The sequence below is a fragment of the Salvelinus alpinus genome, chromosome 20 (assembly GCF_045679555.1).
Source record: "Salvelinus alpinus chromosome 20, SLU_Salpinus.1, whole genome shotgun sequence".
Taxonomy (NCBI): Eukaryota; Metazoa; Chordata; class Actinopteri; order Salmoniformes; family Salmonidae; genus Salvelinus; species Salvelinus alpinus.
The window spans coordinates 26,426,901-26,451,291 of NC_092105.1; the positions used below are offsets into that span (position 1 = coordinate 26,426,901).

The 24,391-nt window shown below is 41.2% G+C and overlaps 3 protein-coding genes and 1 non-coding gene across 7 annotated transcripts in view; 2 read left to right on the top strand and 2 right to left on the bottom strand.

The window, feature by feature from the left end:
* The window catches only part of LOC139546580 (WD repeat and FYVE domain-containing protein 2), a 28,699-nt gene extending 25,525 nt beyond the window's left edge, over positions 1–3,174 (top strand). Inside the window, exons 11-12 of one of the 2 annotated variants that reach the window (XM_071355123.1) lie at positions 1,840–1,948; positions 2,081–3,174. In XM_071355123.1, the coding sequence (XP_071211224.1) occupies positions 1,840–1,948; positions 2,081–2,110 (139 nt within the window). In that variant the 3' untranslated portion in view covers positions 2,111–3,174. Of the gene's footprint in view, positions 1–1,064; positions 1,547–1,839; positions 1,949–2,080 lie in introns of those variants that run through there. The other variant, XM_071355124.1, reaches the window with a different exon arrangement.
* Positions 3,175–10,390: 7,216 nt separating this feature from the next.
* On the bottom strand, positions 10,391–15,769 carry dhrs12 (dehydrogenase/reductase (SDR family) member 12). The gene is made up of 10 exons (XM_071355126.1): positions 15,615–15,769; positions 15,207–15,340; positions 14,771–14,853; positions 14,103–14,195; positions 13,811–13,892; positions 13,625–13,686; positions 13,326–13,430; positions 13,095–13,185; positions 12,808–12,945; positions 10,391–12,656 (listed from the first exon to the last, which is right to left on the bottom strand). The coding sequence occupies exons 1-10, from the start codon at positions 15,668–15,670 to the stop codon at positions 12,544–12,546; spliced, it is 957 nt and encodes a 318-aa protein (XP_071211227.1). The 5' UTR covers positions 15,671–15,769; the 3' UTR covers positions 10,391–12,543.
* Positions 15,770–16,024: 255 nt separating this feature from the next.
* trnal-caa (transfer RNA leucine (anticodon CAA)) lies at positions 16,025–16,133 on the top strand. The gene is made up of 2 exons: positions 16,025–16,062; positions 16,088–16,133. It is a non-coding gene; the product is annotated as a tRNA-Leu (tRNA).
* A 1,100-nt stretch (positions 16,134–17,233) lies between these two features.
* Positions 17,234–24,391, bottom strand: rubcnl (rubicon like autophagy enhancer). Of its 3 annotated transcripts, none has more exons than XM_071355129.1 (14): positions 24,237–24,391; positions 23,896–24,003; positions 22,901–23,561; positions 22,680–22,711; positions 20,897–21,089; positions 20,511–20,565; positions 20,235–20,370; positions 19,833–19,972; positions 19,576–19,640; positions 18,711–18,949; positions 18,239–18,300; positions 17,772–17,925; positions 17,550–17,640; positions 17,234–17,447 (listed from the first exon to the last, which is right to left on the bottom strand). In XM_071355129.1, the coding sequence occupies exons 2-14, from the start codon at positions 23,917–23,919 to the stop codon at positions 17,344–17,346; spliced, it is 1,956 nt and encodes a 651-aa protein (XP_071211230.1). In that variant the 5' UTR covers positions 23,920–24,003; positions 24,237–24,391; the 3' UTR covers positions 17,234–17,343. The 3 variants fall into 3 exon arrangements, with proteins under 3 accessions (XP_071211230.1, XP_071211228.1, XP_071211229.1); XM_071355127.1 differs by having other exon boundaries at positions 22,680–22,759; XM_071355128.1 differs by having other exon boundaries at positions 22,680–22,759; positions 23,896–24,000; positions 24,237–24,344.

Here is a 24,391-nt window from a genome sequence, read left to right on the forward strand (position 1 = left end):
CCATAAAGCATGCTGCTGTTAATCAGTTTACAGTGAAATAAAATTGTATCTGGTCAAACACCATTTTTTCCAAAAGTTTACTAAGAGCCGGTAGTAGGCTGATTGGTCGGGTGTTTGAACCGGGTAAAGGGTGCTTTGCTATTCTTGGGTAGCTGAATGAATTTTGCTTCTCTCCAGGTCTGAGGTCACACACCTCTTCCACACTCACTTTACAGAATTCAAAATTACAAAGCTTGTCTTTCATTATCAGGTCAGTTCTGCATGAATATGAAGACTGAGTTTGTTGTTGGCATGTCATGCCTAACATGCTGACCAAACCGGCCATTGTGCGCACGTTGATTTTGTTCACTCACACCAGAAGCGATCAGGACACGCAAGTTGAAATATCAAAACAAACTCTGAACCAATTATATTAATTTGGGGACAGGTGAAAAAGCATTAAACATTTATGGCAATTTAGCTAGCTAGCTTGCTGTTGCTAGTTAATTTATCCTGGTATGTAAACATTGGGTTGTTATTTTACCTGAACTGCACATGGTCCTCAACTCCGACAGTTAATCCACAGATAAAGCGGTCAACCAAATTAGTTTCTCGTCATCTTTCCTCCTTCCTTAAGGCTTATTTTTCTTCTTTGGACTTTCTATTGCGGTTGGCAACCAACTTTACATCATTACTACAACCTACCAACCAGAGTGTGGACCTAAGTTCATCTTTCAATCACCCACGTGGGTATTTGCTCCTAAAAACCAATGAGGAGATGGCAAGTGGGTATATGCTCCTAAAAACCAATGAGGAGATGGGAGAGGCCGGACTTGCAACGCATTGAGCATTATAAAATAAAACCAATTTCTATTTTAGCGCCTGGCCACGTAGATGCTCGCTGACGCCTGCGAGCAGCGTGGGTGCAATGATTGAATAACATGTATGTGTACATTTATTTTGCAACGCGAGCGGTGTGGTCAGCATGTAAGTTTGCTAATTTGGCTAATGATAATGTTACGGATACAAGTATTCTGTGTGTATCCTGTGTGTGTTTCTTTTCTCTCCTTCTCCCCTTCACACAGGTGGCAATCATCATTCCCCAATCAGTCATCAATCAGTCGCTAATCAGAAGACACACCTGTTTCACTTACCCAATCATTCCCCTTTCCCTTGGTTTAAAAACCCTGTCAGTTGTGTTCTCTGGAGCTCCATCTCTCTGTCAATCTCTCGGTAGTTCTCTGGTTTAGTTTTCGCTACTACATGTCACTTTGTCCCCACCTGTGAGTATTGTTATTTTGTTATGTGGTTTGATGTTGGGAAAAGGGGGAACCAAGACAAGTTGTCCATGGGCATACACTACCTGTAGGACTACTTTGTCTAAGAACACTAGGTAGAACTGGGCGGACCACCCACTGTATTTTTGGTTAGTCAGCTGTATAGTAGTAGGCTAGTCTAGCTTAGGGGTGTTTTTGGATATTTGTTTCTTTCCTTGGGTCCAGCTCAGCCCCTTTTCCTGCCCCCCTTTACCGTGTGTTTTCAAATAAACCCTGAGTGTTTGACGGTACTTAAGTTGTCTGTGGTATTTCGTTCTCACTGATACTTTGTCACTATTATACATTGCATGAGTTATGTTACGGGTCTCGTTACCATCCCCGCCCTAGACTGCCGGGCCAAAGGGATTCGTAACAGATAAAGTTATTCAAGTAGTAGGCAGTATCAGAGGGTTTTGTGATGAATTAGCCATTTGATTCAATGAAGGATGGAGCAGAGTTTGCCTTTTTGCCTAAAATGTCATTTAAGGTACTCCCCAAAAAAATCCTATACGTTTGGTGATAACTGTTTCCCCTCGTCTTACAGCCGGGCGCCCACGGCGACATTCCATGACAGCAAGCACAGCATAGTTTACATGCACTACGAGCCCACCACAGGCTGGCTGCTGACCTCTGGGGCCGACAAAGTCGTCAAGGTGAGACGGACACGACCAGACACTTTGTGTAAATGTATCCTCCTGTATTAGATACAAAGTATTTTCTTGGGTGCGTATATGTGTATGAAGGAGTCTGTTTTTTTTATACAGTTTGTGTGTGTGTGTCAACAGCTCTGGGACATGACTCCAGTGGTCTCCTGAGGGTCATCGTTGACAGTCAGCAACATGGAGCTCCATCCACCTATCAGGGTAGAGCTTACAGCCTGGTGGCTGTCATCCTGAGAGGAAGAGGGAATGTCAACAAGAACAACAACAGCTAAACAACTTACAACAGCAGAGCAACATCCACAGAACCTAGAAACACCAGGCCTTTCTTGCCTGTCCTCGTCCCTCTTGGTGACTAAACGTGAAAAGCTTTACACTGGCTGCATAACTAATTCCCTATATTCTTTGATTTATTATTATATTTATAACAATAGTTTTGTAGTAAAGGGAACTCAGTTTACCTACTGAACATATACAGCTAGGTGGGCAAATATAAAGCTTATATTGAAGTGCCTTCCTCTTATCTTCTTATAGCTTTCCCTCCGGTAAACAGAAAGAATGAACCAATAGTTCTAAAACAAATTGAAGCACGAAATGTACCTGGGTTGTGAATACCAGTTAGATATGTAACTTGTATGTACAGCAGCAAGATGGAGTACTCTAATATATTCATGAAACTCCAGAAGGTCCCAAAGTTGACCTTATAAGGCTCATTGGATTGACTCTTTGCTTTTAAGCTGCTGTAACATTGTTGCAGTCTGCAGAGGGCAAAATACCACTGTTTCTAGGTGGACCATGTTTCAGTTGGTGTCAGGAGGGTCATAGCCTAATGTAGGGGAATTAAGCTCTTACCGTACGAGGTACGAAGCCTGCTGGTTTCCTGTTGTACCTGATAATTAATTGCAACCACCTGGTGTCCCAGGTCTAAATCAGTCCCTGATTATAGGGGAGCAATGAGGTCCAGAGGGGAATTTGAGGGTACTACTGTATAGCTTCTAGGCTCTCTGAAAGTCATCACACATACACACACAGCTGGTGAACAAGTCTACATGTGGTATCTCACTGTCAGGTAATGGTTGACCGCCACAGATGTGGGGGACTTGGAGAAATAAATGTTTTTCATTTGTTTATTTTTTATGAATACTGTATTACAAACTGAAGTTCTAGTTTAGGCTTGCCAATTGAAATTGTAAATCATAAAGAACCTGTTCATTACTTTACTTTATTGTAGAGTTATTGAAATGTCACTTACTACACTTTTGACTTCGGTAGTGGACTTAGGGTGGCAAAATTCCAGAAACATTCAATAAATTCTCTGGTTTTCCAGAAATAGTGGTTGGTTGTTGGATACCGGATTTCCTGCCTATTCCGGGAATCTTCCAACCGGAATTTCGGGAAAACCAGGGAATTTAATGAAAGTTCCCGAAATGTTGCAGCCTTACTTAAACATGATTTACCACTTGTAGTCTCTTCTAGATTATTTGCACTTCAGTTGTTACGGTTCAATTTCTCAGAGAACAAAATCATAACAAAGCACTTTTTATTGTCCAATACATACACTTACATATGTTGTCTACAGGCTACAAATATGTATTTTCCATTGAGGTGAGGGATATACCAGACTGGTGATCAGTTGTTAGTGGATGTGTGTGTCAAATGTATTTGTGTTATGATGAGTTTATTTATTGCTGTGTGTGTGTTACTGTAGCCTCCAAGATAGACATCTCTCATGTAATACACACACATGTCATCAAGGTCATTATCATTGACTGATAGTGTTGCTATGAATCAGGACTTTTGTGTGATACATACTGTTTTTTATGCTTTAACATTCTCAAAGTGTATTGATGGTTATGATAGGTGTCATATCCTGGATATAACTACAGTTCAAGTTAAGTGCATGCACTGGATTTGTTTTCTAGGCAGAGCCACTATTGTAAAACCACAACCACAACAACCTGTCTGCATGTTTATATTTGTGTTATACAACCATGATTAGCCATGGTAATTTGTCATGAATACTAGCATGTTGATTAATCCGTCACATATCTTGGGCCTAAGCTAATACATATCTACTGGTGGAGAATGGCTGTATGGGGCTCTAATGCTATTTACTGTAGTAGTCAATCACTGACTTGAGATCTATACTATTCCTATCCGTTTCCTCATTTAATGACCTCTACAGTTATCATTGTTGGGAGGCAAAAAGGTATGAGTTCCATGTTGATTCATAAACCAAGACTGATTTACAATATCTGAATGACTGCTGATATGATTTGAAATAAGTTTATCGTGTTATGTTATGTAGCCTGGATACCAGTCTCTTTCTCTGCTTTCATCAGCATGTTGTCATTGGAAACACTAATACTAGTATTGTTAAATGGATGAACTGTCAGTCTGTCACCTAGGCATACCGGTTTTATGTGATGCAGTATGATTCTCACAGGTTGGTGCTGTACTGTGTGTATGTAACCCAGGGGGGTTTATCACAAAGCAGGATCTGGAATCAGAAAATCAAGAGCTACAGTATATCTGTATCAAAGCAAGGTAGTTAACTCCTTGATCCTGCTCTGTGCCATTTCCCTCCGGTCTTAATGTGCAGTTTGTCCAAGCAGCAGATTATTGGAGATTTTCTAGTCTTTAAGAATATCATTCCTGCATGTCTCATCCTAGTCCTAAAGCTGATCTGGGTACAAGTCATTTGAGTAGAGATGTGTGCTCATATCATTCCATAATTGTATTTCCCCTTGTTGTATTGCTGCTGATGTACTCATATTTGTATTTCATAAAATGTATATGAGGTGACTGAAAGACAGGATGTCTCTTCATGTGAATGCCTAGTATTCATGTAGAGATTCAGCTGAAGTCTTCATTTAAAACAAGCTGTTCAGCTCATCAGCTCTCTCCATTGTTCAATCTGTCAATCAATCACGCTTTGTCCAGTCACGCTTTGAGCCAATATAAGTTTCTTTTTAAAAATCTGTATGAAAAATGTATGTCTATAAACTGAAGAACATTCTCAAATGAAGTGAGGCTTTTAATTTAGCCCCAGTGTACCTCATCAATGATTGGTTCAGTAGCTGCAACAGTATGATAGGTCAACAAGTTTGATGTTTATATTGTTGTGGATATTTCTTAGCAATGACAATGGGGGCATCAATTGGAAGTTTTCAACTGTGCAAATTCAAAGTGTTTGGGGCGGTGGAAGGGCCAGTAACACCCGTTTGTCTGAGCCAGGGGTAATGCCATTGACAACTGCTCCTGTTTTGAGTTTGGGAGTAGAGGATCTGACCTGCGACTTTAACACAAGCGCCTTGAGTTCCTCACAGGCTTTCCTATAGTTGAAGTAGTGACCAAAGCCATTGCTTACACCCTCTACGATACCCTGTGCTCTTTCTCTGTGAAGCCCTTAGCCAACAGCTTCTCCTGCTCCTGGAGATTGCTATCTATCGCTGTCTCCAACTTCTGTTGCTTCTCGCCTCCTGGACCATCTCAGCCTAGAATTACAGAGGGACAACACAATACAGACATCCTGGTTATGGATTTACAAGCGGCATCTTCCTAAACACTGTTGTGTTCACCTCCCTCAGTTACTGCAATCTGTGGTTATAGTAAAAATAAAGAAAGAAAATATTATTTTAGGAGACATGGTATACTATAGGTTTCCAGTGTCCATCCATACCTCAAGATGACGGATGCCCTCCTGATGACTTCTCTCCCTCTCCTGGATCAGTTTCTCTAACTGTTGCTGTTTCTCTGCCTCCACCTTCACTTCTGCTCAGCCAGGGCACTCTTGCTCCTCTTTGTCAGAAAAGACAGTAGCCAATGGCTATTTCTCGAGTGCAAACTGATTGATTATTAGTCTGAACTATTTGAACACCAAATTGTGGAACGTTATCTGTGATTATAGTAAGAAGAACGTCAAGCCACAAAGGCATGAATTAGGTTTCCAGATGTGAGTCAATTACAGACTACTACTTAATTACATAAACACAAACAGATTAAAAGTGTATTCAAAACAATTTATTCATAAACTGATATGCATTTTACATACAACTTAAGAGATTGGTCAAATATTTTCTAATTATAGTGAGCTCCAAAAGTATTGGTACAGTGACACATTTATTGTTGTTTTGGCTCTCTACTCCAGCACTTTGTATTTTAAATGATACAGTGACTATGAGGTTAAAGTGCAGACGGAGATTTTATTTGAGGGTAAATTACAGCACTTTTTTTTTTACATAGTTCCCCCCATTTTAGGGGACCAAAAGTATTTAGGAAAGACATAGCATGACTGACTACATCAAGCTTGTGACTCAGCAAATGTATCCAACACATTTGTAGTTTTTTTATGATTGTGTTTCAGATTATTTTCTGTCCAATAGAATGTAATTGTATGTCATTTTGAGTCACTTATTGTAAATAAGAATTGAGTATGTTTCTAAACTTCTACATTAATGTGGATGCTACCATGATTACGGATAATCCTGAATGAATCGTGAATAATGATGAGTGAGAAAAATGCAACCTCCCCTGTAATTGTAGTGGTGAGAGGTTAGCATGTCATGGGAGTATTGTGCATTTAACTTTCTCACTCATCATTATTCATGATTCATTCAGGATTACCCGTAATCATGGTAGCATCCACATTGATGTAGAAGTATTTAGAAACGTTTTATTTCAGCTCATGAAACATGGGACCAACACTTTGTGTTGCGTTTAATATTTTTGTTTAGTATATGTGACCGACCGCCTTGATTCGGTCTTATGTAGCAAATTTTGAAACGTTTTTTTTTTTTACATTGGATAAAAGCAGACACACACACAGCTACATACACTGCATTTGAGGAACAATGGGAAAGTAATTCTGCTTTGAAAGTTGATAAACTTGTAACTTCACTTTTGAGAAAATGGCCTTGAATGTTTTGGTACTTCAATAAAAATAAATAAAAATATTGAACCTTTATTTAACTAGGCAAGTCAGTTAAGAACAAATATATTTTTTTACAGTGATGGCCTAGCAAAAGACAAAAGGCCTCCAGCGGGGACGGGGCTGGGATTTAAAAAAAAATGAATACAAAAATATATATATAGGAGAGCTCTTTGTCTACACCCATTCAGCATCGTTCACACCCTCTTAAAGCTTTAGCCTCACCCATGTCTTTAACGGTTGATCCGAGCGTTCTGTCCTAACAACAGTAGTCAAGCACCAAAGCTAACTGGTTTACTATTTAACTTCATATGGAGGAACAGGGTTGGGGAGTAACGGATTACATGTAATATTGAATTTAGATTACAGATACTTTTGAAAAACTAGATTACTTCGAGGATTACTTTGTAATTCATTAAGGATGTTTGCGAAAAAAAATATTTGAAACTTCTCTGTTTTCTCAATGACATTAAAATCTGCATTTTAAAAAAGCGAAAGTTTAAGTTTGTTCCACCTGAGCGAGTCTGACCACAAGTCAGAGACCCCTATGATGACACATGATGGATCGCTGGAAAAGAGCAGGAATAGCTTAATGTAGGCTAAAGTCCAAGCTATGTCTTCCAATGGTGCGACTGCTGTCGGCATCCAAAGATTATCCAACTTGAATTAACGTTTGGAGGTAAAGATGACAGCAGTGGTGTAGTCTACGGCGATACGGATATCACGTATTATTGATATCTCCATAGCGCATTGATGTGTCACACTGCTGCTCTCTCATTTAGCTATTTGCGCATTACGAATTGTGGTTGGACACATGCTCAAACTTGCGCACTTTTGATAGACTTGAAGGGGCAATATGTAGTTGCTACATCTATTTTTGGACATATATATATCTATTGATTCTTGAATAATATAACTTATAAATGCCTCATGAGCTTAGTTCAACTGTCACACTCCATGAGAACCCAAAATATAAGCGTTTTTTATTCCAATGTTTGTAAACATTGTAAATGTAAACAAACACTGTATAGCCTCAAAATGATTAAAACAATACTTTTTATATCATGGATGGTCAGTCCTTGCATCCGTAGCTGTATATTAATTTGAGAGTGGTTACATTTCTCCAGGCCCATCCCTCAGCAAAACAGAGGCAGACGTTCATTTTGTTATTGTTTCATTTGTGGATTTGCCCTTTAAACAGCTGCATATTATCAAGATATCAAAGTGTCACCAACAAAAAGGTAAACAATAGGCCTATAGCAAATGCAGCATATGGCATTCATTTTTCACATGGAAATAGCACTTTCAGTAGTGCTCAAAGCATGCCATTCCATGAGCACAGCGTTTATTTTTCAACTCGAATCAATGAGACATTTTTGTATTCTTCTAATGCCTCCTAAGGGGAAAGTAAACTAAAAGTAACTGAATGTAGTCAGATTACGTTACTGAGTTTGGGTAATCCAAAAGTTACGTTACTGATTACAATTTCGCACAAAACTATTTAGGAAATAAGGATTGCATTTGGAATATAATCCCTCATTTAATTTTCAAAACAGATTGGTGGTCTAGAATTCTTACTCAAATGCAACTTTGATGTGGGTAAGATCCCTATTAAACTTGCTAACTTTCATAAACAAGTACTTCTAACTTGGAACCTCATGTACAACAATAATTTCCCCCACATAGATATACAAGAAGTCTATTTTTCTAGAACAGGTTTGATAACAGTATTATCTGGGTTAAAACATTATTGAATAACGATGGACAACTATATGATTATCCAGAAATCATGAGAACACACAATGTTAACTAGCAACGCAAATGGCTCTGAGATACGAATAATAAGATCATACACGTAACGTTAACTAGCTAAAACTATTAACATGAAATGAAAACAACTTTCTGTCAAAATTAGAAACGTGAAATATGTTGAACTGATGTGATGTTGAAAGTTAAACATACAGTGTGTTGTGGTTCCAGACTGAAGGAATACCTGGAAAGGAAGGCCAGAATTGGCCAAGCCATCCTGTAAGCAGACCAGTCCCTCACTGAAGCTGAGAGCATAAGGTGATATAATAGATATAACTCAAATCTGCCAAATCAGTGTGATAAAATCCAAATGACAATACACATTTACCCCCACCCACATGTACATACTGTATTACCTCAATTACCGCGTACCCACTGCACACTGACTCGGTTCTGGTACTCCTTGTATATCGCCTCGTTATTGTTTTTATTGTGTTACTATTTCCTTTTTTAGTAAGCAAATATTTGTCTTTTTAAACACTGCATTGTTGGGAATGGGCCTCTAAGTAAGCATTTCACTGTAAAGTCCACACCTGTTGTATTCGGCACATGTGACCAATACAATTTGATGATTTGACAACAACATTGTAATGACCACCAGTCTTAACTCTCTTTTGCTCTCTCTCTCTCTCTGCAGCGGCGCAAACAAAAAGGGAGGATTCTGAGCGGGAGTCAAGCCATGGAGGAGTAGCTGGTAGTCCAGGAGAAGTTGAGAGTGGACCAACAGAGGACTTCTGAGGAGAATATGAACCAGCTGATGGAGAGGAAAGACAGAGAAGGTAGAAATGCCATAGCATAGCATGACAGAGTTCTGCAGGCCAGACTCAAGGTAAAAACTTTTAGAACACTTTAAAACTTTAATTCCCGCTCAGCCCAGTCAAAACTGTTCGCTGCTCTGGCACCCCAATGGTGGAACAAACTCCCTCACGACGCCAGGTCAGCGGAGTCAATCACCACCTTCCGGAGACACCTGAAACCCCACCTCTTTAAGGAATACCTAGGATAGGATAAAGTAATCCTTCTAACCCCCCCCCCCTTAAAAGAGTTAGATGCACTATTGTAAAGTGGTTGTTCCACTGGATATCATAAGGTGAATGCACCAATTTGTAAGTCGCTCTGGATAAGAGCGTCTGCTAAATGACTTAAATGTAAATGTAAATGTAAAACTATAGAAGTAAGATCAACTGTGTCTGTCTGTGATGTGTACACTGTATTTGTCAGGCGTATACTGTTTGTGGTGTGTATGTGATTTACTGTATATATAGTGTTTTTGTGACATTGTGTTTGTCATTTCAGGAGCAGAATGACCCTTTCCAGCAAGGGTTTGATGACAGAGCACAAATGCAAAGAGAGATAGATGCTCTTAAGGAAGCAAATGCACAAGAGGAAGAGAATAGGCCTTCATTTATGAGCAAGGCTCTGGATGGCGCTATGTTGGTTCTCCAGGGAATAATTCCCAAAGTAGGAGGAATGGCCTTAAATTGGCTGTCAAAGTTGTTCTGATGAAGGTTCTTGAGATTGATTTAATCAACATTTATTGAAGTTAATGATTGACTTACTTTAAATTAAGCACTACATTTAAGGTTTAATTTCATGTTAGCTTAAAGAACCCCCCCACAAAAAAATATATACACCTATGTTTTATAAGTAATTTGCATGACAAATCATGACACAAATCAAGCTTTTAGAAGGCATGCTGAAAATATAAGATTGAAATATTTATTGGTGCCTTTTATTATTTACTTGAAGTTGATTAACTGTTTTTAATGCACCGGACATTCTACACTAGAGTGTGTACAGTGGTATGTTAATAAAAAGTGTAATAATAGCCTTGGCTTTATTTGTGCTCTTAATAAAACACATTTCTGCTCACAGGTCCTGGTTTGATTAACAAGGATAAAATAATTTTAAAGAAAGTATGTCAAAGTACTAAACTGTGTAAAACAAGACAAACAACATGTAGCTTTAAGAACAGTATCTCAACGATTCTCTGGACAAGTCAAATATAAAGACTGACTGTTTGTTCTGGTTGTACAGTAAACTAATAATAACAGAATACAAAACAGTAATGACACTATTACTGCTGACAACAGCCAGAAGCACCTTTAGCCCTTGTTAAACCCTGATGAAAACCTTTGTGTATATGACCAATAAAATTTGATTTTGTAAAAATGCTGTGGACAGTATACACTGCTAAATCTGAGTAAAACATGATTTATTCATCCATCAACCTAAGCCTGGCTAGAGCACATTCTGAAACGGAAGGTCCAGTTTCCATAGAAGTTCTGACGTAATCACTATGTACTGTATTAGTACTGAACTGTACGTAGTATGCAAGATTCAAGCTAATGGAGAAGGCTTTGTAGAAGAATTTTAGAGGGAAGTAGTATGGTGTAAAAAGTTATGAAGCATCAGATGACACCAAACTAGAGTTCTTCACAGATCCCCCTGTACCCGAATTCCTGATACCCGATCCAGGACCCGAACGGGTCCAGATCCAGAATTCTAAATAATGTCACGGGTCTGGGTTGGATCTGACTGTCACTGGTCTCGGGTATGTGTAATGTTAACTGACTTGTCCAGAATGACCCATAGAGATCTGAACGCGACTGCTGCAGTAGAGAGAAATGGTATAATTTATGCAGCTGCTCTTCACGAGAGTGGCGCGTGTAGCTTGTTGTTGGCCAATCATAAGTAATCAAAGCGGCAATAGGCTACAGTCATAGAGCCTCCGTGTGGGGCAAAAGTTAGGAGATATCTAATCAATAGAAGATTGAATTAAAGTGGAATTAAGTTAAAAGGAGAAGGATAGGCTACAACGACAAAGAGCCCACAGGTAGGCTGCTACTTTATATTCTGAATGGAGCAGTGGAGGCTGCTTAGGGGAGAACGGTTCATAATAATGGCTGGAACAGAGCATGGGATGGCATCAAACACCTGGAAACCATGTGTTCAGTGGCGGATTTAGGCATAGGCGATATGGCCAGCATCTTGCGGGGGCGGCCGCACAATTTAATTTTAATAATAATAGTCCGAATGGTGACATTTGCGCAATCGGTTTTCTATCACTCATTTGCACGTCACGTCAATGATATCATGTCACCGTGTGGGAGTGGGCGCCCTGATTCTAGTTTGTGAGCTAGGCAGGCAACTGCCTGGGAAGGTTTCACACTCAGAAGTACAAGATGGGGAAGGGGCGGGGGTAGGTTGACTCAGGTATCCCCACTGGAAGCCCGAGGTAGGGGGAGCAGGGAAATCTATCAAATAGCGCACCTCTAACTTTGTACAGTACTAATACAACTGGTTGGTTGCGGTTTCTCTCCTTCCTCCTCATGTCACTCGCTCACACACACAGCACGGCCCCTGCTAGAGCGTAACCTCTCTCTACCTCCCCTTTCTATCAGCTCCGGCTAATAAAGTATCTTAAAATTGACTTTTCTGCTGCTTGTCTTACTCGGAACGGACCGGGTCTGGATCGGACTAGGTCTATACGGAACGGGTCTAGTTGTCCACGGGTCCTTTCGGGAACGGGCCTCTATTATTTTTGGGAGAAATTTATGCATATCAGGTCTGGATGGGAAAGCCGCAGGTCCATTTCAGAACGACCAGTGAAGGCCTCTACCCCAAACATGAGCCATTAAAATGTTCTGTGTGGCTACACTTTGATCATAGCAATAGCAAGCAATCCATTTACAGATCATCATCATCATCATAAATAGAAAATGGTTGTAAAAATATTACCGCTATGTCCGCTTTATACAGTGCATATCTATAATGAGGAGTGTTTGTCAACGGACACGTGGGCTGGAGGGTCTGTCTGTTCATAACCTTTTGACGGCTGTAGGAGAGGTCAAGGTTTGAACTTGTGTGCGAGCTGCTCCAGTATTGCCTGCAGCTTCTCCTCATCGGCCGGAGAGGACCTGGATAAAGCCAGCGGAAGGTGTGTGGGCACCGCCATTCGGTCTGGGGCATTATGGGAAAGGAAATAGAGGAGTAGATGTAAGAGATAGCAGGACGGTATCTGAACAGCTATCTATCAAGGAGCCATTTCTAAGCAAAAATACCCCCTCCCCTTCCTGTTCCACCCTCAACCCTCTCCATCCCTGTGTCTCACCCTGGAAGAAGAGTCCACTTGGCTGGTTGGAGGCCACTGCTGAGATGGCCAGCCACACCACCGTGTCGGCCCCCATGGACTCCGTACGCAGCTTGTTCTTCATCTTAGCATGGAAGTCAGGCATGGACAACTGGACAGCTACAGGGAACACAGAGACACAGATACATTAGCAAGTCAACACAGATGCAGGGAGTTTTTTTCAACACAGAACAATCATTTAGAAATGCATGGAGGCTTGTACTGATGAATATTTGTCTAGATTTCTTACTTAAGATAAGTGTTAGTACCTGGAGTATCAGCCCAGCCAGGGTGCATTGATGAGAAGTGGATCTCTTTATGCTGGGACGCCCATCTCTCGGTCAGTATCACCTGTTGTCTCTGTCACCACAACACACAGCACATCACTTTCACAGAGAATATAACAGAACTGTAACATCATTTTTTACAGTTTTATTTTGCAGTCATAGGCTAGATAATGCATTTGCTCAGGGGTAAGTAGAGATGCACCATGTCCTAACTTTATTCTGAGCGTAGGCCATAGTGCCGTCGAACGTCCCCTTCTCAGACTGCAGGTCGTCTACATTCATCTTCTGGACCAGCATGCCCCCTGAAGACACTGTGATCTGGAGGAGAGGGGTGATTATCATCATGACGATATGGGCTGTTAGACTGCTAGACAGATGGAACATGTCCTTTTGTTGTTTTTGTAATATGTAATAGATTCCTTTGATGCATTTGTTCAGACACACTAGGCCCTCTGCTGGTCAATTAGACATTAATACAAACACAAACAGAACTAATGGAGGACATTACTCACCACTCGTGGGTCCTGTGCCTGTTTCAGGGCTGGTATCAATGCTGTGGTTAGGATGAAGGTACCTAACCAAGTGAACAGTAATGATGAGGAAGAACATTGTGAGAAAACATATCAACCTATATAAGTAAGTGGTGTGCATTGTTTCCAATGAGACGTGACTACTGCCCTTGGGTTGATCTTACTTACCGAGAGTGTTAGTAGCAAAGTTCTTCTCTACACCTTCCTCTGTCAGCTCTTTCTGGTTTACCATACACCCTGCATTGTTGATCTGGGGGATAAAGAATCATAATTAATACACTTGTATTGAATTAATTCAATGAATCTAATCACTCATGTTGAATCATACCCAATCGCTCATATTGAATCATTCATATATCATCCTATTCAAACTAGCAGCCCATCAACCCTTTAATCTATTCAATGGACTAACCCATGTGTGGGGCTTGGAGATGATTCACCCACCTAACAGATACCTTACCAGTACATGAATGCTGTTGCTTTTTGAGAAGCTCTCTGCAAACTCCCACACTTGTCTTGCACTAGACATGTCAACGATGTGAACATGGACATTCTGCAGAGACAAAGAAAATGTCAAAGAAAAATAAACAGAACCACATTAAGTCTGATTCTGAACTATTACGCTGGCAGTTGGAAAGATTGATTACAGTATTCAAATTTGCTCACAAAGAAGCCAAACATGGAATTTTGGGAGTGTGAGCCGGGGACTTGAGTATAGACACAGCAGTGTTACTTTTCTACCAAACCAGAGGCGTAACAACCCCCAGACATGACTGTGCAGGAATTATCAAACCATCCTCTGTTTCTGTTTGACTAAGTGCTTGGCCACATTAATCAGTCTAAGCAAGGCAGGAATCAGATCATCTCATCTGTAAATCACCTCAACTTCCACCCAACTGAGCATAAAAGATCCTTATCATTGTTAGATTAGCCTAGCTAATCTGTGCAGCACCTAACTCATGATGACTCCATGAATATGCCACATTGTGACCCCATGAACAAAGCTGTTCACAATTTACTCAATGGCTTGCTCTTCATCCCTCACCAGACAGTTGCTGGGCATGAATAAACGTGTGTGGGGTTTCTTTCTGTACTGATTCTTTCTTTGTGTCATTCAGTCCTCGTTACCTGGTTTTTACTATGTTCCACTATCTCCTCTTTCGCCTCCTGTGCCCGTTCCTTGTTACGACACACCAGGTGGACAATCCCTCCTGCAATAAAACCACAACCCTATATCAAACACTGGGTAAACTATAGTGACCTCAAAGAACCCCTTCTCACAACTAATGATCAGCCACCTGAGGAGTTGAACACCATATTGTCCTCATGATTGGTCTGTGAGTCTCTATATAAACCTCTGAGACCTCACCTTGAGGTTAGTTGCCATCTGGCACACCTACTAGCACTCACTCATAAATCTACTGTTAATCATCAACTAGCCTTTCACTCACTGTAATGGAATCTAAAAATGTGTACAAACAATGGGCAACAGTTATATTACAGATTAGTGAAAACCATATTCATTGTTGTTTTAAACACTCATAGGGCATTGCCTTTGCCTTACCTCTTTTGGCTATTTCATGGGCTGTAGCTTTTCCAATGCCGCTGTTGGCCCCAGTGATTACAAAAGACCTGCCACTCAGGTTCACGTCCAGGTCCCCAGTATTAAACTGCTTAGCTGCTGCTTCATATCCGCTTCTGTTGAACAAAATAAAAATCTCAACATAAGATTAATGGTGATTAAGGAACTGAGATAAAATAAAGCAAACACATGTTTAAAAAGGCAAAGTAAAGGCAGTTATATTGAGGTTGTCAGCATAGTAATTGTATGACTACTAACTAACAAATACATGGATTCTTTCGTAACATCAATATGTACTTTGAAGGCATGTGTGCCTGTTAGCCACTCAAACCTCTAAAATTCCAACCTTCTATTTTTGTGCAACACTAGCAAGCAAAAACCGATACTCACTTTGTGTATTCTTGAAGTCCTTTAACGAACCAAACGGCACTTCTGTAAAACGACATCTTTAGATAGCTAGCTAGTTAGCTGGATAATTATTTTAAGTAGAGTTATATAGCTACTGTAACGTTGCATAACAACACTAGACAAAACACGCCTCTTTTTACGTTTCATAAGAATGACTCGTTACGTCGTCCAATGCGGGTGGGGAAAACACAGTCACATGGGGTAACGCAAACCTCTGTCTTTAGTTAAATACAGCTAAAATAACAAATGTGTAAATATTGGTACGTGTTTAATGAACAGTAAACTGTGTAGCGAACCTAGAACCCGAACAAATCTAATTATTACCTAAGATCTAAAATGGCTGCTGCTATATTTATGTTTATAACTAATATTGCTCTCTTAAAAGTTCAGTTGTCAGGATGGCCGAGTGGTCTAAGGCGCCAGACTCAAGGTTCAACCTTCCATAGTAATGGGGTTTCTGGTCTCCGAATGGAGGCGTGGGTTCAAATCCCACTTCTGACAATACTTTTTTTTCGGGGACAAAAAAAGTTAAAAACAGCAACCAACGACAATTTATCAACCCTTAAGAGCTAAGGCGATGAAGTGACATATCTTGAATAATATTGATTTTAAACTAAGCTCAACCACTGACAATGCATACATCATACCAAATAAAATGTTATTCTACAACTTAAGTTATTATAATATATTATTTCTTAATTTCCAGTGTATATGTTATATGTATGTTTGCAATATCACTAGTAGTACGTTATCTAGCTAACGGTAGCTATTTCCAAACAAAATGCTAACTAGCTAGCTAGATTTGCTAACAAAAAGGAAATGGTTAGCTAGCGATATCGTAATGTTCACGTATTTTGGCTGTGAAAATATACTGTAGCTATCATGAAAATTATTAACTTTAAGAAATTATCTCGATAATCACTGATCGTTGAATGAATAGATGCTCTGTTTTCTCTCACTTCTCAGAGTTGTCAGGATGGCCGAGCGGTCTAAGGCGCCAGACTCAAGGTGAAAATCCTTCCTGGAAAGGAGCATTCTGGTCTCTGCATGGAGGCGTGGGTTCGAATCCCACTTCTGACAATACTTTTGGACCTTTCATCCTTCAATATACAGTAGGTGACATGTCTTATTGTGATAGTTACAAGACAATGTCAATTGTAAAGTGGATGATATTTCAAAGCTTGATATCAGGGCATGTCAACTGGGGTTATTCAGCAGACTGCTTTAAGCTATTTCACCCAATACAAATGTTACAGTCCTGGGATACGGCATAATGAGTGAATAGAGGTAGAAATTATATCACTCTGACATCAGTGCATGGCATTGTTTTATGGCCATTAGAATGTGAGGTGATTCACTCAAATGTCCAACAGATGTCGCTATGTTCCACATTTTTTGTTGTAATACTGAGCAGAAGGTACAGTACTGTAATTCCGAAAATGATAGATAAACACAATACCACTCAGATTCATAAAACCCATTCTAATATTCGGTCTAAGCAGCATCTTCTCTTCTTGGTAAAATGGGGAGGGTCCGTACCTGACTCAGTACCTGCTCCTTTCATGTGACATGCTTAGTCAATTCAAATATACATTATACTGTTACATTTTAATGCACAGCATTTTATTATTTGGAATACTCTGTATTCAGATTCAAAAGACAAACACATGTAACAATGTGAGGATATTTTCCCACACTTCCAACATGTACTCTAGAGGCAGGTCGTGTTCATCTGCTTTTTTCGACATAGGATCCGTGCACATTTAGGGCACTCCTCATCTCTGAAGCAGTCTTTGTGGAAACAGGCCTTGCACACTAAAACGAGAGAGATGCATCGTTATCAGATTTATATGGATAAAAAAAAAAAAAGTCAAGGTGAAAAGCGGGTTGTCTCTGTCATATCAGAAAAACACTTGCCTTGACAGCGTGTGCAGGTCTCACTCTGGAAGGGAAATAACACATCCTTCTGCTTGCAGAACTCACAGATGAAGCCTCTAGCCAGGCAGACCTGGGGTAAAACGCAACAGATCTTAGTCTCAACAATTGAACACTGCATAACTACTGAGGTTATAGGTGAAGTCAAGATATTAGAATATAACTTTATTTGTCCATCTGTGATTTTGCAACTGGTGGATATACCTGACAGTTCTCCACATGGGTGATGGCCACCCGGAGCACAGCCCTGGCCAGCGGCACCAGCTGACCCCGTTTAACCCTCAGGAGGTCATCCATGGAGAACAGGTGTGGCTCTTGTGTCAGGTGATCAGGAAGCTGCTCAAACTCCTTCAGGACCCTGAGCATAATAACAACAGCACAAGGGGGGGGGGGGGTTAGATTTATTCATAATAAATCTAAATCAATACCCAGGCTAGATCATAACCTTTTATCTGTCCAGATAAAAACGTTCTTAACTTCATCTGTACAGCGAGTTATGGCTCAATTGATTAATACTTGGAAGGTTGCTGTCTGCAACCAACAGCCAACAGATTGATGCAGTTTATCTCTAAATAAGGCGAAAAGTGACATGTGTGGTGGAGAGGTTGGCATGAGAAAGTAGAGTGTGAGAGAGAGTGGTGAAGGGAGAATCATTAGGTGGATGTCTTTACCCCTCAGATAATCTGCATGCTTTCAGCAGTCTCTTAATGCCTAGTAGTTGCTCCTGCAGGTCCTAGGGAGGGGAAAAGAGTGTTAATGTAATCAATATGTGTGTGAGGATTTGCCTTGGCAACATTCCCTGCATGTCACCACTGAACATTAGAGAACTAATCAAAGACACAGACTAATCCACATTCTCCCAGTGACTCCGAGATCCCTATTCTGAGTTTCCTCTTCGTACAGACATGAGCACCCCAGACACTGCTGAAGAAGAGGATTCACCACTGCTGTAAAACTGATCCCAGACCATATCTCTCATTGTCTATAAACCTGCAGCTATTAGCTTGAACCTAAACCACTGACCTGCCCAGTTTATATTCTCAGTCGACAGTCACACCGCACTCAAGCACAATAATAAGAACTGACCCCAGACTAGTTGAAACCATGTATACAGCACCTTAGCTCCTATAGGAGTCTACTTACCCTGAACCTGTCCAGTTCTCTCACCCTGCTGTAAAGGGTCTTGCCAACACAGGGCAGGTCGAAGAGAGGCTGGTGCCACACAGAGTCCAGCAGCTGCTTGGAAAAATCACTGACTGGGTACCTTCCAAAGTCCCACTGGGTCAGCACCCGGCCTGGGATCACAGACTCAGCACCGCCATGGCAACAGTCACAGAAGTACTTGCTCAGGTATTCACAGTAGCGCAGCTTCTTGATGTATCCTGAGGTATGAGAGCAATGCTATCTAGATGGACTGATATTCATATAATGTAGAATGTAGAAAGCAACAGGATAGATCATACTAAGGCTTTGATAACTGCAACACTGTATGATTTTTGTTTAGTTCAGAAATTAATTCACGAGGTGGAGTAAAAAGGCTACAGTTAAACTTGGATCTTCAACCATAACAACAACATAATCTCCTAGCAGACCAGCAGGCCTCTGTCAGTGAAAGCCCTGCAGTGTGTGTGTGTGTGTGTGTGTGTGTGTGTGTGTGTGTGTGTGTGTGTGTGTGTGTGTGTGTGTGTGTGTGTGTGTGTGTGTGTGTGTGTGTGTGTGTGTGTGTGTGTGTGTGTGTGTGTGTGTGTGAGAGAGAGAAAGAGTGAGACTGTATGAAGTGTGTGTGTTCCTCTCACAGGTAATATACAGCAGGTGAGCTCCGTAAATCATCCAGTCACACACGTCAGAGAATTCCTCCACAACCACCCAGAAACATGAAAACTCAGAGCGCCACACAGCAAAGGAAATATGTACAGAGCTCTGCCTCAGTTTTGACATTAAAGGGCTTGCTGTGGCTCCAGGTGGATCACCCAGAGTGTCCAGCTCCCTGGACTAGAGTAGTACTTACTGGGTTCTATTTCAGTTCCACAGCCTGCACAGAGGAAGTGCTGGGAGGCAACAACCTCACTGCGCCTGGGCAGGAGACAGAATTATTGCTTTTTATTGCAGATTGATTCACATACAAATGAAGAGAACAAATGTATTGTACAGAGAGTGAAAGGGAGTAATACCATGACACAATGAGAATAATGTTAAACTTTTGCACACGCCCATCCCCTGTAGGAATAGTCATCATCAGTGAAGTCAGTGTGACACTATACTGACCTCTGGGTGGGGTGGACGCTGAAGATGATCTGGAACCGGGGCGGGGCCCAGTTCAGAGTTCCCCTCATCCTGGTTCTCTGTCTGATCTCCTCACTCAGACTAAGACGGACATCACTCACCATACAAACCCCACCAGGAAGCTGGGGATTGAGTAGGACAATCAGTCAAATTGCTACATTGATTGGTAAACACTCTTCCTGTCTGGTGTAAACATCCTATTGAAGTCATTTCCATCTCACAGTCATTCCTCGTGTCAGTGACGATATTTCACAAATCTACTCTTTTGCAATTTTCCAGTTAGCCGGAATAGAACTGTCAACAAAAAGTATGCCTGTTAAAATGTGCTTTTGTATTTGTGTGTTTGACTGCAGGGGCACATTTTGTAACCACAGGGATTCTCACTTCCTGCAGCGAGGTTCTGATGCTCTGACGGCCACGTTTCAGCTCCTGTGTGGGAAACCACTGCTTCCTGAAGTCACACACCAGCTGCTGGGCTAGGCCCTCAGCAGAGCAGCGCATTATGGGAAAACCCAGGGAACTGAGTATGGACATAATGGGGGTAAGAACAAGACTCAAGATGAATAGGAATGATTTTGTAGGCTGTTGTATGAAGACTATGATGAATACTATGACAGTTAATCAGAGGTGTGATGGTTGTAGCTGTTTGTTTGTTTCTACCTTTTAAAGGACATATTAGCGCCTCTGGTTATTGGTCTATTGTTTGTGCCGCAACCTACAATGCAAACAGAGGTGATATGAAAAACATTAACTCAGAGAACACTCTTCTCTCACATGGTCCCACTGACACATCCTTCTCTGTCAGGACCTTGTCTCCCACACCCCTAAATGGCTGTATATCTAAATCCTCTATGACCACGCATCTGATATGACCGGGTGGGTTGGTTGTGTTTATATAAATTCTCTACACACCAAGAACATTGGTTGGCAATGAAAGGAAAGCATTCAAGATGAGAAAAAAGCATTCAAAATGTTAATGACAATTTCATGACAATTCATTACTATTTTAAAGCCCTCTTCCATTACTACATCCTCTTGCTCCCTACCTTCATATCCGCTGTCAGTGGAAACAAGAGAGTGTGTCTTTGAGGGGTGGATGCAGATTTGGGCCCCTGAGTCCTCTGAGGCCTCTGTATGGTTCCCCATAGCCCCACAGCTCTTCTGACTCAGACTCACAGCCCACTTCACCCCCTCCAAGGCCTCCAGCACCATGTCTACCACTATGAAATGAGCATTCTCCTACACACCAGGCATAAAGCATAATGTCAGAGTTCATATTGTACATTTGGAAAGTATTCAGACCCCTTGACCTTTTCCACATTTTGTTATGTTACAGCCTTATTCTAAGGATGGGTCTGAATACATTTACATAAGTATTCAGACCCTTTACTCAGTACTTTGTTGAAGCACCTTCGGCAGCGATTTCAGCCTTGAGTCTTCTTGGGTATGATGCTACAAGCTTGGCACACCTGTATTTGGGGAGTTTCTCCCATTCTTCTCTGCAGATCCTCTCAAACTCTGTCAGGTTAGATGAGGAGCATTGCTGCACAGCCATTTTCAGGTCTCTCCAGAGATGTTCGATCGGGTTCAAGTCCGGGCTCTGGCTGGGTCACTCAAGGACATTCAGAGACTTATCCCGAAGCCACTCCTGCATTGTCTTGGCTGTGTGCTCAGGTTGTTGTCTTGTTGGAAGGTGAACCTTCGTCCCAGTCTGAGGTCCTGAGCGCTCTGGAGCAGGTTTTCATCAAGGATCTCTCTTTACTTTGTTCCATTCATCTTTGCCTCGATCCTGAATAGTCTCCCAGTCCCGGCCGCGGAAAAACATCCCCACAGCATGATGCTGCCACCACCATGCTTCACCATAGGGATGGTGCCAGGTTTCCTCCAGATGTGACGCTTGGCATTCAGTCCAAACAGTTCAATCTTTGTTTCATCAGACCATATAATCTTGTTTCTCATGGTCTGAGAGACTTTAGCTGCCTTTTGGCAAACTCCAAGCAGGCTGTCATGTGCCTTTTACTGAGGAGTGACTTCCATCTGGCCACTCTACAATAAAGGCCTGATTGTGGAGTGCTGCAGAGTTAGTTGTCCTTCTGGAATGTTCTCACATCTCCACAGAGGAACTTTAGAGCTCTGTCAAAGTGACCATCCTTCTCCCCCGATTGCTCAGTTTGGCCAGGTGCCCAGCTCTAAGAAGAGTTTTGGTGGTTCCAAACTTATTCAATTTAAGAATGATGGAGGTCAATGTGTTCTTGGGGACCTTCAATGTTCCAGAAATGTTTTGGTACCCTTCCCCAGATCTGTGCCTCGACACAATCCTCTCTCAGAGCTCTACGGACAATTCTTCAACCTCACGGTTTAGTTTTTGCTCTGACATACATTGTCAACTGTGGGACCTCATATAGACAGGTGTGTGCCTTTCCAAATCATGTCCAATCAATTGAATTTACCACAGGTGGACTCCAATCAAGTTGTAGAAACATCTCAAGGATGATCAATGGAAACAGGATGCACCTGAGCTCAATTTCGAGTCTCATAGCAAAGGGTCTGAATACTTATGTAAATAAGGTATTTCTGTTTTTATTTTCAATAAATTAGCAAAAATTTCGAAAAAACGGTTTTCGTGTTGTCATTTTGGGGTATTGTGTGTAGATTGCTGAGGGAAAAAAAGATGTTATCCATTTTGGAACAAGGCTGTAATTTAACAAAATGTGGAAAAAGTCAAGGGGTCTGAATACTTTCCGAGGGCACTGTAGATGCTTCAAAAATAAACAAAATATAAATAAGCAAATATAAATAATCAAATATGTTTCAGAGAGGGTACTTTACCTTGTCCAGGTCACAGCCAGTCTTGATAATGTCTGCAGAGCAGTGTGTAATATCACTTGATCTTTTATCCTTAATAGGCACTTTAATGTCAAAGCACAATGAAAAAACATATCAATCAGTGAACTAGACATAAGGAACCTTGAGTTCTCACTTTCTTATTTTCCCTCTGCACCTGTAAAGACCTGTAAAGTCTACCATATCAGGACAGCTGAAAAGGTTACCTAATTGTGGATGGGCATCAGAGGTGGAGCGTAGTCGGGGACCCTCCTCCTGGTCCAGCCCTGGCCCCTGGGAGCCCCTGAAGGGCAGATGGAGCCCGCTGGTAAGCAGGCGGTTCAGGTTGGCAGAGATGGAGACACAGCGTGGCTTATCTGACTGAGATATAGCAGGACAGGGACAGGGGGTAGACTCTGCCTTTACAGTACCAGTTGACCTCTCTGCTGCCAGTGGGGGCTCAGTAAGATGAAGATGATATCGGTCAGATGTTGATGGGGGGTCACTACTAAGACCCAGAGGGGCCACAGTAGTAGGGGGCAATGCAGACAGAGACAGCCCTGTATCTCCATGCCATGTTAAGGACTTCCTCCTGCGGGAGATAACGGGGCTACTTCTGGGCAGGTGATATTGGTCATCACCTGGGGTCAGCAGAGAGGGGTCCTCCCTGTTTGAGTAACTCCCTGGTGCTTCATTACTCTTAAAGTGTCCTTCATCATCATCATCATCATGAGAGGACTGCTCTGTGCTCTTTTCTTCCCCGCTGCTTTCTGTGTCGGTGCAGTGTCCGTGTGGTGGACTTAGATAGGGGGATGCGGGGACAGTGTCCACATACCAGCTCACATAGTTTGACTTCCGTAGAGGAGAGGCAGTGCCTCGACTGACCACCTTCACACAGAGAGAGAGAGATTTTTTATGAACGCAATTATACCTCAATTTCCTTCAAGACAACTGCTCTTGTTATACTTCCTGAATGGAAACTACCAGCAGAAAATATATATTCAGACCAACTTGAAATGTATAAGACTTGCATGGTGGCATTGTTTGAGTTAGTATTCACAGAATATATTCTCATCTCCAACATTACAAGTTCATTTGACAGATGATTTGACTTCATATGACACTTTCCCATTAAGGCAGATACAATAAAAAGTTGTAAAATATATTAATATTACAACCATATCTCTATTGTGAAGGGGGATATTTCCACATGAACACCAACCTTTTTGATATCCTGTGAGTCCATATTAGAGTTGGACAATCAAGTGCAGGTCAGAGCTCACTGTTTGACTGACGGATGTACATGAAGGACATTGACTTTGTAGAGCTTCTGAAATTATACAGAATTATTCTAATAATAATCACTTGGATATTTAGATTTTTTTTACTGTCATTAGAATATTACAAATGAACAATATATCAATGGGGACATCAAACCTATATTTATACTGAAGTTAAGATACACCTACAAGTAGTATTGAAACCATCAGAACAATCACAGATGTGATCCCCTTTAGAATCTCTGAAACTATTTCATACTCTGTCAAACTATAAAGTACTCACCATTTTGTATGATTCCAAAATGAAGGACATGGTTGAACCTGAGTCTTTTTGTCGTATGACATCTGAAATAACACAGCTGTAAAACGGTCAACTTGTTGAGCAAGGAGTGGGTTGGAGGATATCTTTACTTCCTGTATTTAATGTTGCGTTGAAAT

Coding starts and splice junctions, on each gene's coding strand:
- dhrs12 (XM_071355126.1), bottom strand. CDS start 15,670: ATGTCGTTTTACAGAAGTGCCGTTTGGTTCGTTAAAGGACTTCAAGAA. Junction 14,854..15,206: donor CCATGAAATAGCCAAAAGAG/GTAAGGCAAAGG, acceptor GTTTTATTGCAG/GAGGGATTGTCCACCTGGTG. Junction 13,431..13,624: donor AGGCACAGGACCCACGAGTG/GTGAGTAATGTC, acceptor CCTCTCCTCCAG/ATCACAGTGTCTTCAGGGGG.
- rubcnl (XM_071355127.1), bottom strand. CDS start 23,919: ATGGACTCACAGGATATCAAAAAG. Junction 21,090..22,679: donor CTGGCTGTGACCTGGACAAG/GTAAAGTACCCT, acceptor CCTGGTGTGTAG/GAGAATGCTCATTTCATAGT. Junction 19,641..19,832: donor AGCGTCCACCCCACCCAGAG/GTCAGTATAGTG, acceptor TCTCCTGCCCAG/GCGCAGTGAGGTTGTTGCCT.